Source organism: Cervus elaphus, chromosome 5 (genome assembly GCF_910594005.1).
Source record: "Cervus elaphus chromosome 5, mCerEla1.1, whole genome shotgun sequence".
In the NCBI taxonomy this organism is placed as follows: Eukaryota; Metazoa; Chordata; class Mammalia; order Artiodactyla; family Cervidae; genus Cervus; species Cervus elaphus.
Window position 1 is genome coordinate 112147490 of NC_057819.1, and position 11937 is coordinate 112159426.

Consider the following 11937-nt stretch of genomic DNA (forward strand, 5'->3'; position numbering starts at 1 on the left):
AAGTCAAACAAGGTCTTGAATTTGTTCCTTGGACCCAACCGCCTGTGCTTCTAACTCAAGAATAATAACCAAGGAGTGGCACATTATTTTTACATCTCATTTGCATATGATTAATTCTAAGAGAGAAGGGAGGTCACCCTGGCCCCTTGCTTCTCAGCTACTCTGGGATATTCCTGACCCTGGCCACCTCTCCCAGCCCCAGCAGGACTCCCCCATCCTCGCCAGGCCCTCCCCACTCCTTGCCCCTGCCCACACTTCCCCCAGCCCCCAGAAGTCCCTGTCCCTCCCTCCTCTGTCACCCACGCAGCCCCCGCCACCTGGCCGCCCACCTGAAAAACTTTTCCCCAAGTTCTTGAGAAGTCGCGTAGGATCCAGGAGAGAAAAATCAAAGTAATAAAACCTCGTTTAATTCCTAACGGAGGGCAGAGCTGTGAGCTGCAATTATCTTAATGTGGAGCTATTTTTACTCTCTCTCCATCTATGTCTCCTGCCTCTCTCTGTCGTGAGGCTTCCTCTCTCTCCCTTTGTCTCCATCTCTCCCATGTGTTTTCTCGCTCTTTCTTTTCCACATTTCCTACCTCCCCCTCCTTTCTCTCTCACCTCTTGTCTCTGCCATCCTTCCTTCCTTCTCCTTCCTGTCTGTCCCTTGTGCCTGTACCCCTGTGAGCCAAGCTCCCCCATCCTGCTTGATCCCAGGGTTTAGCAGCCAGAGCTGTAGGTGCCTGGGTAAAGGTTGGAAGAAAGGGAAAAGACCCTCCTCTCTAGGCCCAAAGACCCCGTCTTCCAGGTTACCCAGGAGAGGAGAGTCTCCCTTCCAGCTGTCCCAGTCTGGGTCTAGGGAGCTTTTCCTGATTCAGGGCCTCCCAGAACTCCAACCCTCTCGGCAGAACCTCTGTGAAGAGGCCCTCCCTGGCCAAAGGAGCCTCATCAGCTGTGGTCCCAAAGGCCCTCTCAGCTCCAATGGGCCCTGAGTTTCCCCTGGGAGCGATGTCTCCCTGTCCTTGTCCTCTCATTATCTGTCCAGCTGTCTTCTGTCCCCTTCACCCCACCCAGGACCTTCTTACCTCCCTAGCACTGGAAGCCACAGATCTCTCAGCCTCCTCTTGGCCCAGTGGCCACACAGGTTACTGCCTGGGCCGTGCCTTTCCTGTGCCCCTTCTGACCCTTGTGACCTCCTCATTTGCCTCCCAGGGCACTGCCAAATTGGTGTTTACCACCTCCCACCACAACCCATCTGACAGAGGGGTCTGGGCCAAGCCAGGGACTGCCAGAGAGGCCCACACCCCAGGGCCAGGGACCAGGCATCTGGCTGTTTCCCCACAAGCATAAAAGTCAACAAACACAGCGGGACTTGAGCCAGGCCTGAGGGTGGGGGAGCGGTGCCGCCCAGCGGCCAGGCCTTCCAGCGCCCATGGGCAAAGCTCTGCTCCCATTCCCTCTCCTCATCCCCAGAGTAGGCGCTGACTCTGGGGTGCTGCGCCGTGCCCCTGACCCCATTTTCACAAGACTCTGCTGGCCTTTTGCTTCCTTCTCACTCTGCCAAGGGCCCAGCGTGCTTGGCCTGGGAGTGGAAAAGTTGCTGGCTGGGGGAGGGGGGCTCCTGACTGTTCCAGGCCTGAGCGTGACCAGGAGAGAAGAGAGCCAAGGCACACACAGCCCCAGGAAGACACACACACGTACAAGTCTACACACACACACCCTCTCAGAGCGGCACTCAGACCCTCGCCCCCGGCCCGAAGAGGGAAACACCAGTTCCTGCCAAGGCACCCAGCACCAGATGATAAATAAACAGGGCCACTCCAAACCACAGGGCCATCTCCTCCCCTTTCCCCCCTTCAGAGACACATGCAAACACCTCTGCAGAGAAAGAGAGGCTCACACCTCCAAATGAGCACACACACACCTCTCCCCTTGCTCTATTCCTGCACCAAACTCACACGTGATGGCACGTGTACACCCCAACTCCCCCAACTCTATCCCCCTGAGCTGGCTCTGTCTCCCCCACATCATATCTGGGGAGAACAGGCAGGAGACACGTGAATCCGGGGTACCTCACAGCATGGACACATTCCCCCCGCCCCCACAAGAGCCCTCCCAGGATCACAACCTTACCCCCCTCCACTCTTCCTGCTGGACCTGTGCATATGCGCTCCCAACCCCCTGCGAGCTGGCACAGCCTGCCCATCACCTTGACAGCCTCTGACATCCTCCCCCCGCGCACACACGGCCTTCCCACACTCTGCCACTCACACCTGCATCCCTGACACTCTCACACACTTACTCACGTAGACTCTCTCACCGCACGGACCCCCCACCCCATACACACACTCCCCAGCTTCAGGCGCCGCAGGGCCCCTGGCACTCACTTTCACACACTCCCCGCCATGATGACTGACATGTGTCCTCCCACGCACACCCCGCTCCTTCACGCTCACTCGCTTTCTAGGACACCCCCATTCACAGCGTGACACGCTGGTGCTATTCTCTCCACGACCTCACAGCCTCCCCGCGAAACTCCAAGCACCCAGGCCAGGAAGGGGTTAAAGTCAGAGTCCTAGGGCCCCGCGGCCCCTCTCCCCTCGGCTTCCCCCCCATTATCCTCCCAGCTGGACTCCATCAATAATGCAGCTTCAAGTTCTGGGGAGTCGGCAGGGGGCCCCCAGGCCGCTCCCGCGGTCCTGGCTCACACTCCCCGCCCTCCTCCCGGCCCGGGAGAACACGCTCCTCGGCGCCCATTGGCCACGGTCTCCTGAGCCCTCCCACCAAGCGCCCGGGCGCCAGTCCCGGGCCGAGGGGACGGGCTGGGGACCCCAAGGCTGGGGCCGGAGGGCGAGACCCGGAGAGAAGGAGCGAAGCAGAGACAGAGGGAGACTCGCGGAGAGGGAGCAAGGGAGATCGAGGAAGGTTGGAGAGACACAGAGAGAGCGAGGGAAGGAGGGACAGAGACCAGACCCTCGAGCCCGAGGTGCGGGCGCCAGGGGACCGAGGCACCCAGGAGCCCCAGAGCCGCGAGCCGGCGGCCGCCCCCCACCCCCGCGCGCCCTCCCCTCGCCGGCGCGGTATTTTTATCTGTGCGTGAACAGCCCTCCAGCTCCTCTCTGCCGCACTCAGCCCGCTGCCGCCGCGGCGCCCGAAGCAGCGCGGGGGAGCGGAGCCGGGATCGCAGCCCGAGACCCCACGACGCGCGCCCCGCCCGCCATGGACCCCAAGGACCGCAAGAAGATCCAGTTCTCCGTGCCTGCGCCCCCCAGCCAGCTAGACCCCCGCCAGGTGGAGATGGTAAGGGGGCTGCGCCCCACCCCTGGCAGCGCCCCCCTACCCTAACCCCACCCCCCGACTCCTCTGCGCTCCGGGATCGGAACTGGCCTGGGGGACGCGGGCGCCCGGCCCGCCTCGGACGCAGCGGGGGCGCGGGGCAGCGCGTGAAGTTCGCCGGAGACTCCTGTAACTTTTTCCCTTTCCCGGGGCCTCGCACCTGATCCCGGGGCGGGAGAATCCCCGGCGGCCCCAGAGAGGGAGGACTGTCCTCTGGACCCTGCACAGTGTCCTCCTTCCCTGGGGTCCCTCGGGGACCACTGGTATGACAAACACGATCCACTGACCCATTACACAAAGCGGGCTTGCGCCTGCCTGCCCCACGCTCTGGCCATCTCTCTAGTCCCACCCTGCATACCTGGGCTGGGGTCACCCGAGCCTTGTCCTGACCTCTAGATAAAGCCACAACATGGGCGAGGCGGGGGCGGGTGGAGAGAGAAATGATGACCAGTCATCCCAGAAGCCGGAAGTCCTTACACAGACATCTGAGTCCTCTGGACAGCATTCCTGGGGACTGGGTACCAGAGGTCTCCAAAGGTGGGGATGAGATGTGGGGCCTGATGGCGAAAGAGACAAGAGTTTTGTGCGGGCACCTCCCCCCCCTCCACTTAGCCATTCACTTGTTGCTGTTGTTGAGAAGCAGCTGGCACCAGACAGAGCAGAGAGAGGGGGGCCAAGTCGTTTTGCTGAGAGACAGCGTTGGTGGGGCGGCGGGGGGGCACCGGTTTGGGCCCTGGCCCAAGCAGCTTTTGATCTGGAGGGCAGTGTTGGGAGATTGTCAGGGGGAGGTGGCAGTTTCAGCTTAATTCACCTGGTTCTCTTTGTGCATTTCCCTGGAGCTCAAAGAGGACCTAATTAACTGACAGTAGATCTGATTGCCAAGCTAGGGGGAAGGGTGGGGGAGTTACTGGGAGTACTGAGTGCCCCCCCCCTTCAGCTTGGCTTATGTATCAAAGAGGGCGACTTTGGAGGTTTTATGAGGACTGGGTGAAGAGTTCCACAGCCTGAGTGATACTGCTAGAGGGGTCCAGACCCAGGCCCCAGGGAGTCCGGCGCTCAGGCGCATGCCTGAGCCTCAGGGTGAGGTTGGAGGTAACTGCTGTTGAGGCTCTGCCTCCCTCTGCAGCTGGGGCTGGTTTCTCTGGAGCCCTGAGCTGACCTTAGGTGGGCAGGGCCACGTGAGTGCCATCTTCCACAGCCAGCGTCCGGTCCTGAGGTCTGATGTCTTCATAAAGGGGAGAGGGAGGGCCATGGCAGGGGAAGATACGGAGGGAGGTGGCAGTTCTGGAGTAGCCATGGAGAGAGACGGCGATTGGCTGGCAGCCAGAGGTGGGCTTTTCTTGCCCTTCTCTGCTTTGCCATGCTGTGTGGCTTTGAGCTCTTTGCTGAAACTCTCTGAGCCTTGGGTTTTCACCTAGGTAAAATGAGGGGGTTCGGTGAGCTCTAGAGTCCCTTTCAGCTCTGACAGTCTTTGATTCTAAGGTTCCCTGGGGACTCCAAAGCACAGTTTGTTCCCTGCTGCCTGGGTGGGGGGTGGGGAGTGGGCTGCAAGAGTCCTGCCCTCCCTTCTCCCCGTCTCTGTCTCCTTAGATTCGGCGCAGGAGACCAACCCCTGCCATGCTGTTCCGGCTCTCAGAGCACTCCTCACCAGGTGGGCCCCTTCCCTGCCCCCTAGTCCTGGCCCCACCCTAACTGCGATGCCTTCTGGGGGCCCCTGCCAAAGTCCCTTGAGTAGGAGACTGAATGGAGGATGAGGGGTTAAGGTCCAGGAGCCCAACTCCACTGGGCTCATTTATTGACCAGACACCTCCCAACCCCGGGAAGGAAAGGGCCCAGAGACTGACTGAACTTTGGGGGAAAGTACCAATAATTTGGATTCTTTCTCTCTTCTTTTTCCTGGCTCCCCAGAGGAGGAGGCCTCACCCCACCAGGTGAGTTTCCAGGGGCAGCTGGAAGGAGGGAGGCCAGGCCCTTTGTGATGGGGTGGACAGGATTAGTTCCCAGCTAGCTCAGGGTGCCACCCAGGAGGACATTAGCATATCAATTGGCACCTTGGTGAGAATGCCTGGTGCCAGGATGCAGATCCTCCTCTACCCTTGTCTTTGCTCTGCTCAGACTCAGGCTGGGTCTCCAGAATCCAGGGTCCCATCCTGAGCCAGGCCATGGCTACGGTGCCCCTCCCAAAACCACCAGGCGGCCTCAGCCTGGGTGTGGGGTGTGGGAGCAGTGCCCGGACCTAGAGCCGAGGCTGGACCAGTCAATGCAGTTGCCCTGGGCAGCTCGCGGGGGGCGGGGGGGTGGGGTGGGAAATGGAATGGAGGGAGGGTTACAGGAGCAGGGGTCTCTGTGAGCCCATTTAACCTGGCACTTCCCCGGCAGAGAGCCTCAGGAGAGGGGCACCACCTCAAGTCGAAGAGACCCAATCCCTGTGCCTACACACCCCCCTCGCTGAAAGGTACTCCCCCAACCCATGGTCTGCCTGTCCCCCTTGACCCCTGGAACTGGGCTGACACGGGGTGTGCAGGGCAGGGTGGGGGAGAGCGTTGAGCTTCTGTTGATGGGGAGGGATTGTCTTGTGCACCCACCCCAACCCCTACTTAGAGACCAATTCCTTCTTAATGTGGCCTTGGAAAAACAAGGCGCCCTGAGGCTGAAAAGGGTGGTGTGGGTCTGAAAATCAGGTTTCGGGGTTGAAAGAAAAGAGGTACATAACAAGTAGGCATCGACATAAAGAGACTCAGCTCTCTGCCGCCTCTGCAAGCATGCTCTGAACCACCTCCCCCGCCCACCCCCCCAGGGCACCTTCTTAGGGTCGCACCCCTTGCTTTCCCCTCCCGTTCCCTGGCCTTTCACACAGGTCTGCACACCAATGCTTCTTCTGTTCCTGCTTTTCCTTTCAATCCCCAAAGGCAGGTCACTCCTATAGCACTCTCTTATGGAGCACCTAGTGTATGCCAGGCCCCCCCTGGTGGGGGTAGAATAAGGGTAAGATCTAGCCTCAGCCCTCCTGGGGCCCTTCACCTCAAAGCATCCAGGAGAGCTACAGAGGAGAGGGGACTTGAAGGATGGATAGGAATTCAACAGGTGAGCCAGGCACGGAGGGGGTATTCCAGGAAGAGGGAGGAAGGTGTGCAGGAGGAGCAGGTGTGAAATCACAGGGGGTCTTCAGGGCTGCCTGGAGACTTGGCTTCCAGCGGGGGAGCTGAGGGAGAGACAAGTTGGTGGGCCAGGTGGGGGTGTGCCATCCTAAGCCTTAGGATGCCTTCCCACCCCCAGCTCAGCTCCAGCTCTTCTGGCCTGGCCAGCCCCCTCCTCCCATGGAGGGAGAGAGGGAGGCCGGAAGGGTGTGCAGAAGGGTGTGCTGAGACCTCGATTGGGTGGGTTTAGTGAGCTCCCAACCACCGGCCAAGGTCAACAGGTGCAGCTGTCAGCCTGCCTGCCTCAGTTGGGAGCAGAGAGAATTAGGAGAGGAGAGAAGATGCGGAGACAGCAAGTGGGCACTGGGTGTAGCTTTCAGAAGGCCTTCCGATCTGCGGGGATGTGGGGAAGGCCAGCCCCTGAAGCAGGCGTGAGGGAGGAGGTGCCGTCTTCTCAGGAGAGAACATGAGAAGTCTCTCCTCCACACCCTGGGCTGAGTAGGGGGCAAGTGGATGTGAGAGGGAAGAACCACCCTTCAACTCCTGATTGTGAGCAAGGGGCAGCGGGCGGGGGTGAAGAGAACAGACCAGGGTGCTGCCCAGGCAGCCTGCCTTGGCCAGAATGTGCCCCCACCCCCACGGCCCCTTTGGGCTGCGACCTGGGAGGGGGCCAGGAGAGGGGCTCTGCTGGGGACCTTGGAGCTTCCAAAAGGGAGACTTGAGTGGGGGGGAGTTCGGGGTCCCAGAGCTGGAGAGAGAGAGAGAGAAGGAGGCCGGGAGGCAGAGGGGGGAAGACCCCAGAGAGCCCTGAGAGGCACGAGGCAGGCGAGGCACGCGGGAGGCTCTCACGGGGCGCCGCACACACCTATTGTTGTCGCTGTGGCTCACGAACTGAAGCACTGAGCTCTCCTCCCCCGGCTGCTCGAGCTGCCACCTCCTCTCCTTTCTCCTTTCCCCAACCCTCAGAGGACCCTTCTGAACTTCCAGGGCACTGTGTGTTGTGGGTTTCGCCCTTTCTGGGCAAAGTAAAGCCCCTGGCAGTGTTGGGGGATTTGTCGGGGGAGAAGCCTAGAGTCCGCGAGGAAGGGCGGACACCGAGTCTTGGCTTGAAGGGGGCTCTCCAAGGCCGAGCTCTTGCACTTGGCTCAAGGTGAAGCTTTGCTGAGTCCCCAAGGACAGGGAAGGGCGATTTATTGCGCTTTTATTGCCTGGGTAGTTTGCCCAGAGTTAGCAGGAGGCACTGGGTGGAGCTCGGGGCCAGACGGGGCAGCAGGCAAGCACAATACACCCTCTGTGCCTGTCCCTGAGTTGGCAGAAGTGCCAGGCCCTGCTCCCTGTACAGGTTTCCAGCCTGGATCTGCCCCCTCGGGCTTTCTGAGGGGAGGGGCTGCCTGCAGATTAGGAAGCAGCTGCAGCAACCCTAGCCCCTAGACCATCAGCATCTGGTCTCTGGGCCTCTAGTTTAGTGACCCGAATGCTCTAAATCCCACCAGCTCCTGGCCCCCTGCTGCCTCTGCCCCGGCCACATTTCCCAGGGTCCCCTTCACCCCTGCCTTTCTCCCAGAGTCCTCCAGCCCTGGCCTCTATCTCTGAACCCCCTCGTCCTTTCCATCTTTTGGAAACTTCTCTCCAGCTGCCCACACTGTTCCCTTCCTAGGTCCTATCCCAGCAGGCCTTGGTGGTGTTGGGGGGGTGGGTGGTGTTTGCTGCTTTCTAGGTCACTGCAGAGGGAGCTGAAGCTTGGGGATGTGGGTCAAGATTGTGGGGGCCGTGTCTGAGCAGGCTGCATCCCCAGGCAAGGACGTCACTGGCTGCAGACTATTGTGTACTCAGTCTCAGAACTGTTCCTGCCTCTTAGAGCCTGGGGCAGGGGTGTGTGGCGTAGCATCTATGATGGAGCACTGCCAGGGAGTGGGGACCAAGCCCAGGATGGGGCAGCAGGCAGGATCCGGGTGAGCGGTGAGCAGGCTGGGCACTCCCCTAGAAACTGAAAGGGACAAATGCCTCAGGGCCCGGCCCACCAGTCCCGTGCCTTCTCCAGGGGCTGTAGCTGGTAGACAAGCTCCCCAGCCAGGAATGTTAAGCTGTTGCTGTGCCCGCCTGGTCTTGTCCAGCTTGGCACCCTACGGCGCGGGGAGATGCCTGGGGCTGGCCTCTGGGGCCCAGCATCTTTGGACAGCTTAAGAGCCAAACATGATCAAGAGTCTACCCCCTGCTGCTTCTGCCCTGGTCTGGCCCCCAGCAGGCTGAGCAGCAGCCTGTAGTGTTTGAACTAGACCCCTGCGGGGGTCAGCTCTGCCCCAGGCCCCCAGGAAGGAGGCTGGGGTTGGGCCACGTGCCTCTCCTGCTCCCTGGGCTGCTTCTCCGGCCTGGCTGACCCGTGCCTTCCTGGCCCCCCGTGCCAGCTGTGCAACGCATTGCTGAGTCTCACCTGCAGTCCATCAGCAACCTGGGTGAGAACCAGGCCTCGGAGGAGGAGGATGAGCTGGGGGAGCTGCGGGAACTGGGCTACCCGAGAGAGGAAGAGGAGGAAGAAGAGGAGGAGGATGAAGAAGAGGAGGAGGACAGCCAGGCGGAAGTCCTGAAGGGCAGCAGGGGGTCTGGTAAGCGGAAGGGGCTGTGAAGCCTGAGTTTCACCAACCATGGGCTTGGGTGGGGTCCTCCTTGAGTGTCCTGGGACACCCCCTCCCAGTTTACAGTTTCTCCCACATGTAAAGGGCCTTCTTACTCTCTCACCCCACAGGATGCCTCGAACTCAGCTTTACCTGACACCTGGGCTGTTCCCATCTTTGATTCCGTCCTTCTCCCTATCAGGTTTTCCCTAGTAATTCCTCTCTTCCCTAAGAATTAAGGCAAGGCTACATGAGGTTTGGGGCTAGACCCAAGAAAGGACTTCCCATCCATGGCCACTGGGAGGTGTAAAGAGATGAGGGATAGAGGACTAAGAGTGTCCAGGGCCCCCATCGCCTGCATTTCTGGATACAGGATGTGGTCTCTGCTGGGAGACACAGGACTGGTTGATAAGTTCTCTCAGGAACCTGTGGTTCTCTCCTGCTTTTCTAATTTCCTAGGCTGGAGGTGAGCACCCCACTCCAGGACTCTTGCCTGGAAAATCTCATGGATGGTCGCGAAGGGTCGGACACGACTGAGCGACTTCACTTTCACTTTTCACTTTCATGCACTGGAGAAGGAAATGGCAATCCACTCCAGTGCTCTTGCCTGGAGAATCCCAGGGACGGGAGAGCCTGGTGGGCTACCGTCTATGGGGTCGCACAGAGTCGGACACGACTGAAGCGACTTAGCAGCCACAGCAGCAGCAGGCTGGAGGTGAGAGGGTGCCCTCTAGTGTCTGGATGGAGAATCTAGGATTCAACAACCAACCAGGTTGTCTGCACCTCCAACCCCAACTGCCTGGGAAGAGAGAGGCCAGAGAGGGGCCTAAGACCTACACAGAAGGCCTCAGAGCTAGAGACCCCAGATCCCAAAATCTACAGAGCCGGGTCCCAAGACCCAAAGAATTCCTAGGCAGGAAGATCTCAGCCCCTCCCAGGGCTATTTTTTCCATGCCTGGCCACTTCTAACCCTCTGAATGCAAATTCAATGTTTTGGTTCCATTATTTATGGGGATGAAAAATAACCAACCATCACTGCTTGCAGTGTCCACTCTTTGCACCCCGCCTCAAAATGGCATAGGCCTCTGCTCTGCATTGGTGCTGGGGGCATCAGATGTGGGAGCAAAAGCTTCAGCTGGAAGAGTTGAGTTGACTCCCACTGACACCCCCAGAACAGGTGAAGAGGAGACTGTTCTCTCAGGAAAGCGGCAGGACAGTGGGTCAAATGGCAAGGTGACCAAGGAACAAATATCAGTTGCCACCAAGCCTGGAGTGGCTCCTAGGTGCTGGCAGTGGGTGTTAACTATTATTTAAGGCAGTCTACAGAACTTCCCTCCTACCAGCCCCTTCAGAGAGGTAATAATGACTTATCTAAGACATGTGGTAAGTCACGGGAGGTACTTAGTCCAGTGCTCACTCCACTACACCATGACACCCTCAGAAAGCTTAGTCTCAGCCAGCGGCTGGACTTGGCTCATGTTCTGGGGCAGCTAGATGGATACTCAGAGCTCGTGTTTTTATCCCTTCTTTCCTGTCCCCAGCTGGGCAGAAGACAACTTATGGCCAAGGTCTGGAGGGTCTCTGGGAGCGCCCGCCTCCTCTGGATGGGCCCCAGAGAGACGGAAGCTCTGAGGACCAAGTGGAAGACCCAGCAGTGAATGGTGAGAGTTGGGAGTTGGGGGCTGAGGAGGCGGGGCTGGGATCTTAGTGGGCATGGCCAGGCCCTAAGTCCCTCTGCTTGCTTTGCAGAACCCGGGGAGGAGCCACAGCGCCCTGCCCACCCTGAACCTGGCACATAGGCACCCAGCCCTGCATCTCCTGGAAGGAAGTGGGGGGAGGCATTGATGTTCTCCAGAAACCCACTCTGTTCACACCCTATTTTGTACCCTGCCCCTCACTTGCTAGGGCTGCGGCTTCTGACTTTTAGAAGACTAAGGCTGGTCTGTGTTTGCTTGTCTGCCCACCTTTGGCTGATGCCCAGAGTCCCTGGGCACTTGCTGCCTTATGCCTACCCCTGCCAGTCATTCCCCCATACACCCAGCGGGAGGTGGGATGGGAGAGCTTGCATTGGGAAATCCAGTAAATGGGGGACAAAGATTCATCCTTCACAATTCTACTCCCTAGACCCTCTCCCCTGGGCACAGGAAACCCACAGGGCGAGACCCTAAGATCTGGGGGAAAAGGATACTGAGAACTTGTAAGTGCCCACAGATCTTTCTCCATCCCTTGAGCAATTCCAAGTCATCAACCCTTCACTGCCTTCTACCAGGGCCCAGAATTCAGGCATCTTTTCCATGGCCTCAACTTTTGGTAAATCTTCCCCCTTATCACCTGCTCCCCAGCCTGGGTGCCTGGAAGATGGACTGGCAGAGACTGCTTTGTTGCATTTTATGTGTGCTTTGATGCCAGGAATGCCGCCTAGTATAAGTCCTTAGGGGGGCACATGGTGGGGGAGCCAAGCTCTCCTTGTCCTCCAACTGCTCTGTCCCCTTCCCCTCTTCCCTGACTCCTGGCCTGAACCTGTAATAAATCTTTGTAAATAACTATGCTGAGACTTCTCTTTCAGGGGAAAGGAGAGGGAGGAGGTAACAGGTTTCCCCATGTGGTAGTCATCCAAGAGTCAGGTCCTCGACCCTACTGTCCAGTCCTCTAGCTTGGAGCCTTGACTGCAGACAAGCTCCAAACCCTCTTGGGAAAGACCTTAGGAGTTCTAGATCCCGCTAAGGATGGCTGAAAGGAGGTGGGGGAGAGGAGTCCTTCAAGAGTAATTGAAATCCTACAAAGGACCCGTCCCCACCCCCCACGCCTCCCCTCGGGAAGATCCTTTTTCTCCACAGTGCCAGGCTTTCGTGGCCCAACAAGTATGATGTCTC

At 59.1% G+C, this 11937-nt stretch overlaps 1 protein-coding gene across 1 annotated transcript; it reads left to right on the forward strand.

Moving 5' to 3' along the window:
* The first annotated feature begins 2864 nt into the window (after positions 1 to 2864).
* On the forward strand, positions 2865 to 11608 carry PPP1R1B (protein phosphatase 1 regulatory inhibitor subunit 1B). Its single transcript, XM_043904412.1, has 8 exons — positions 2865 to 2965; positions 3112 to 3279; positions 4906 to 4966; positions 5224 to 5246; positions 5695 to 5770; positions 8858 to 9055; positions 10606 to 10725; positions 10814 to 11608. Exons 2-8 carry the CDS (start codon positions 3199 to 3201, stop codon positions 10861 to 10863), a joined length of 609 nt encoding a protein of 202 aa, XP_043760347.1. The 5' UTR covers positions 2865 to 2965; positions 3112 to 3198; the 3' UTR covers positions 10864 to 11608.
* Positions 11609 to 11937: the final 329 nt, after the last annotated feature.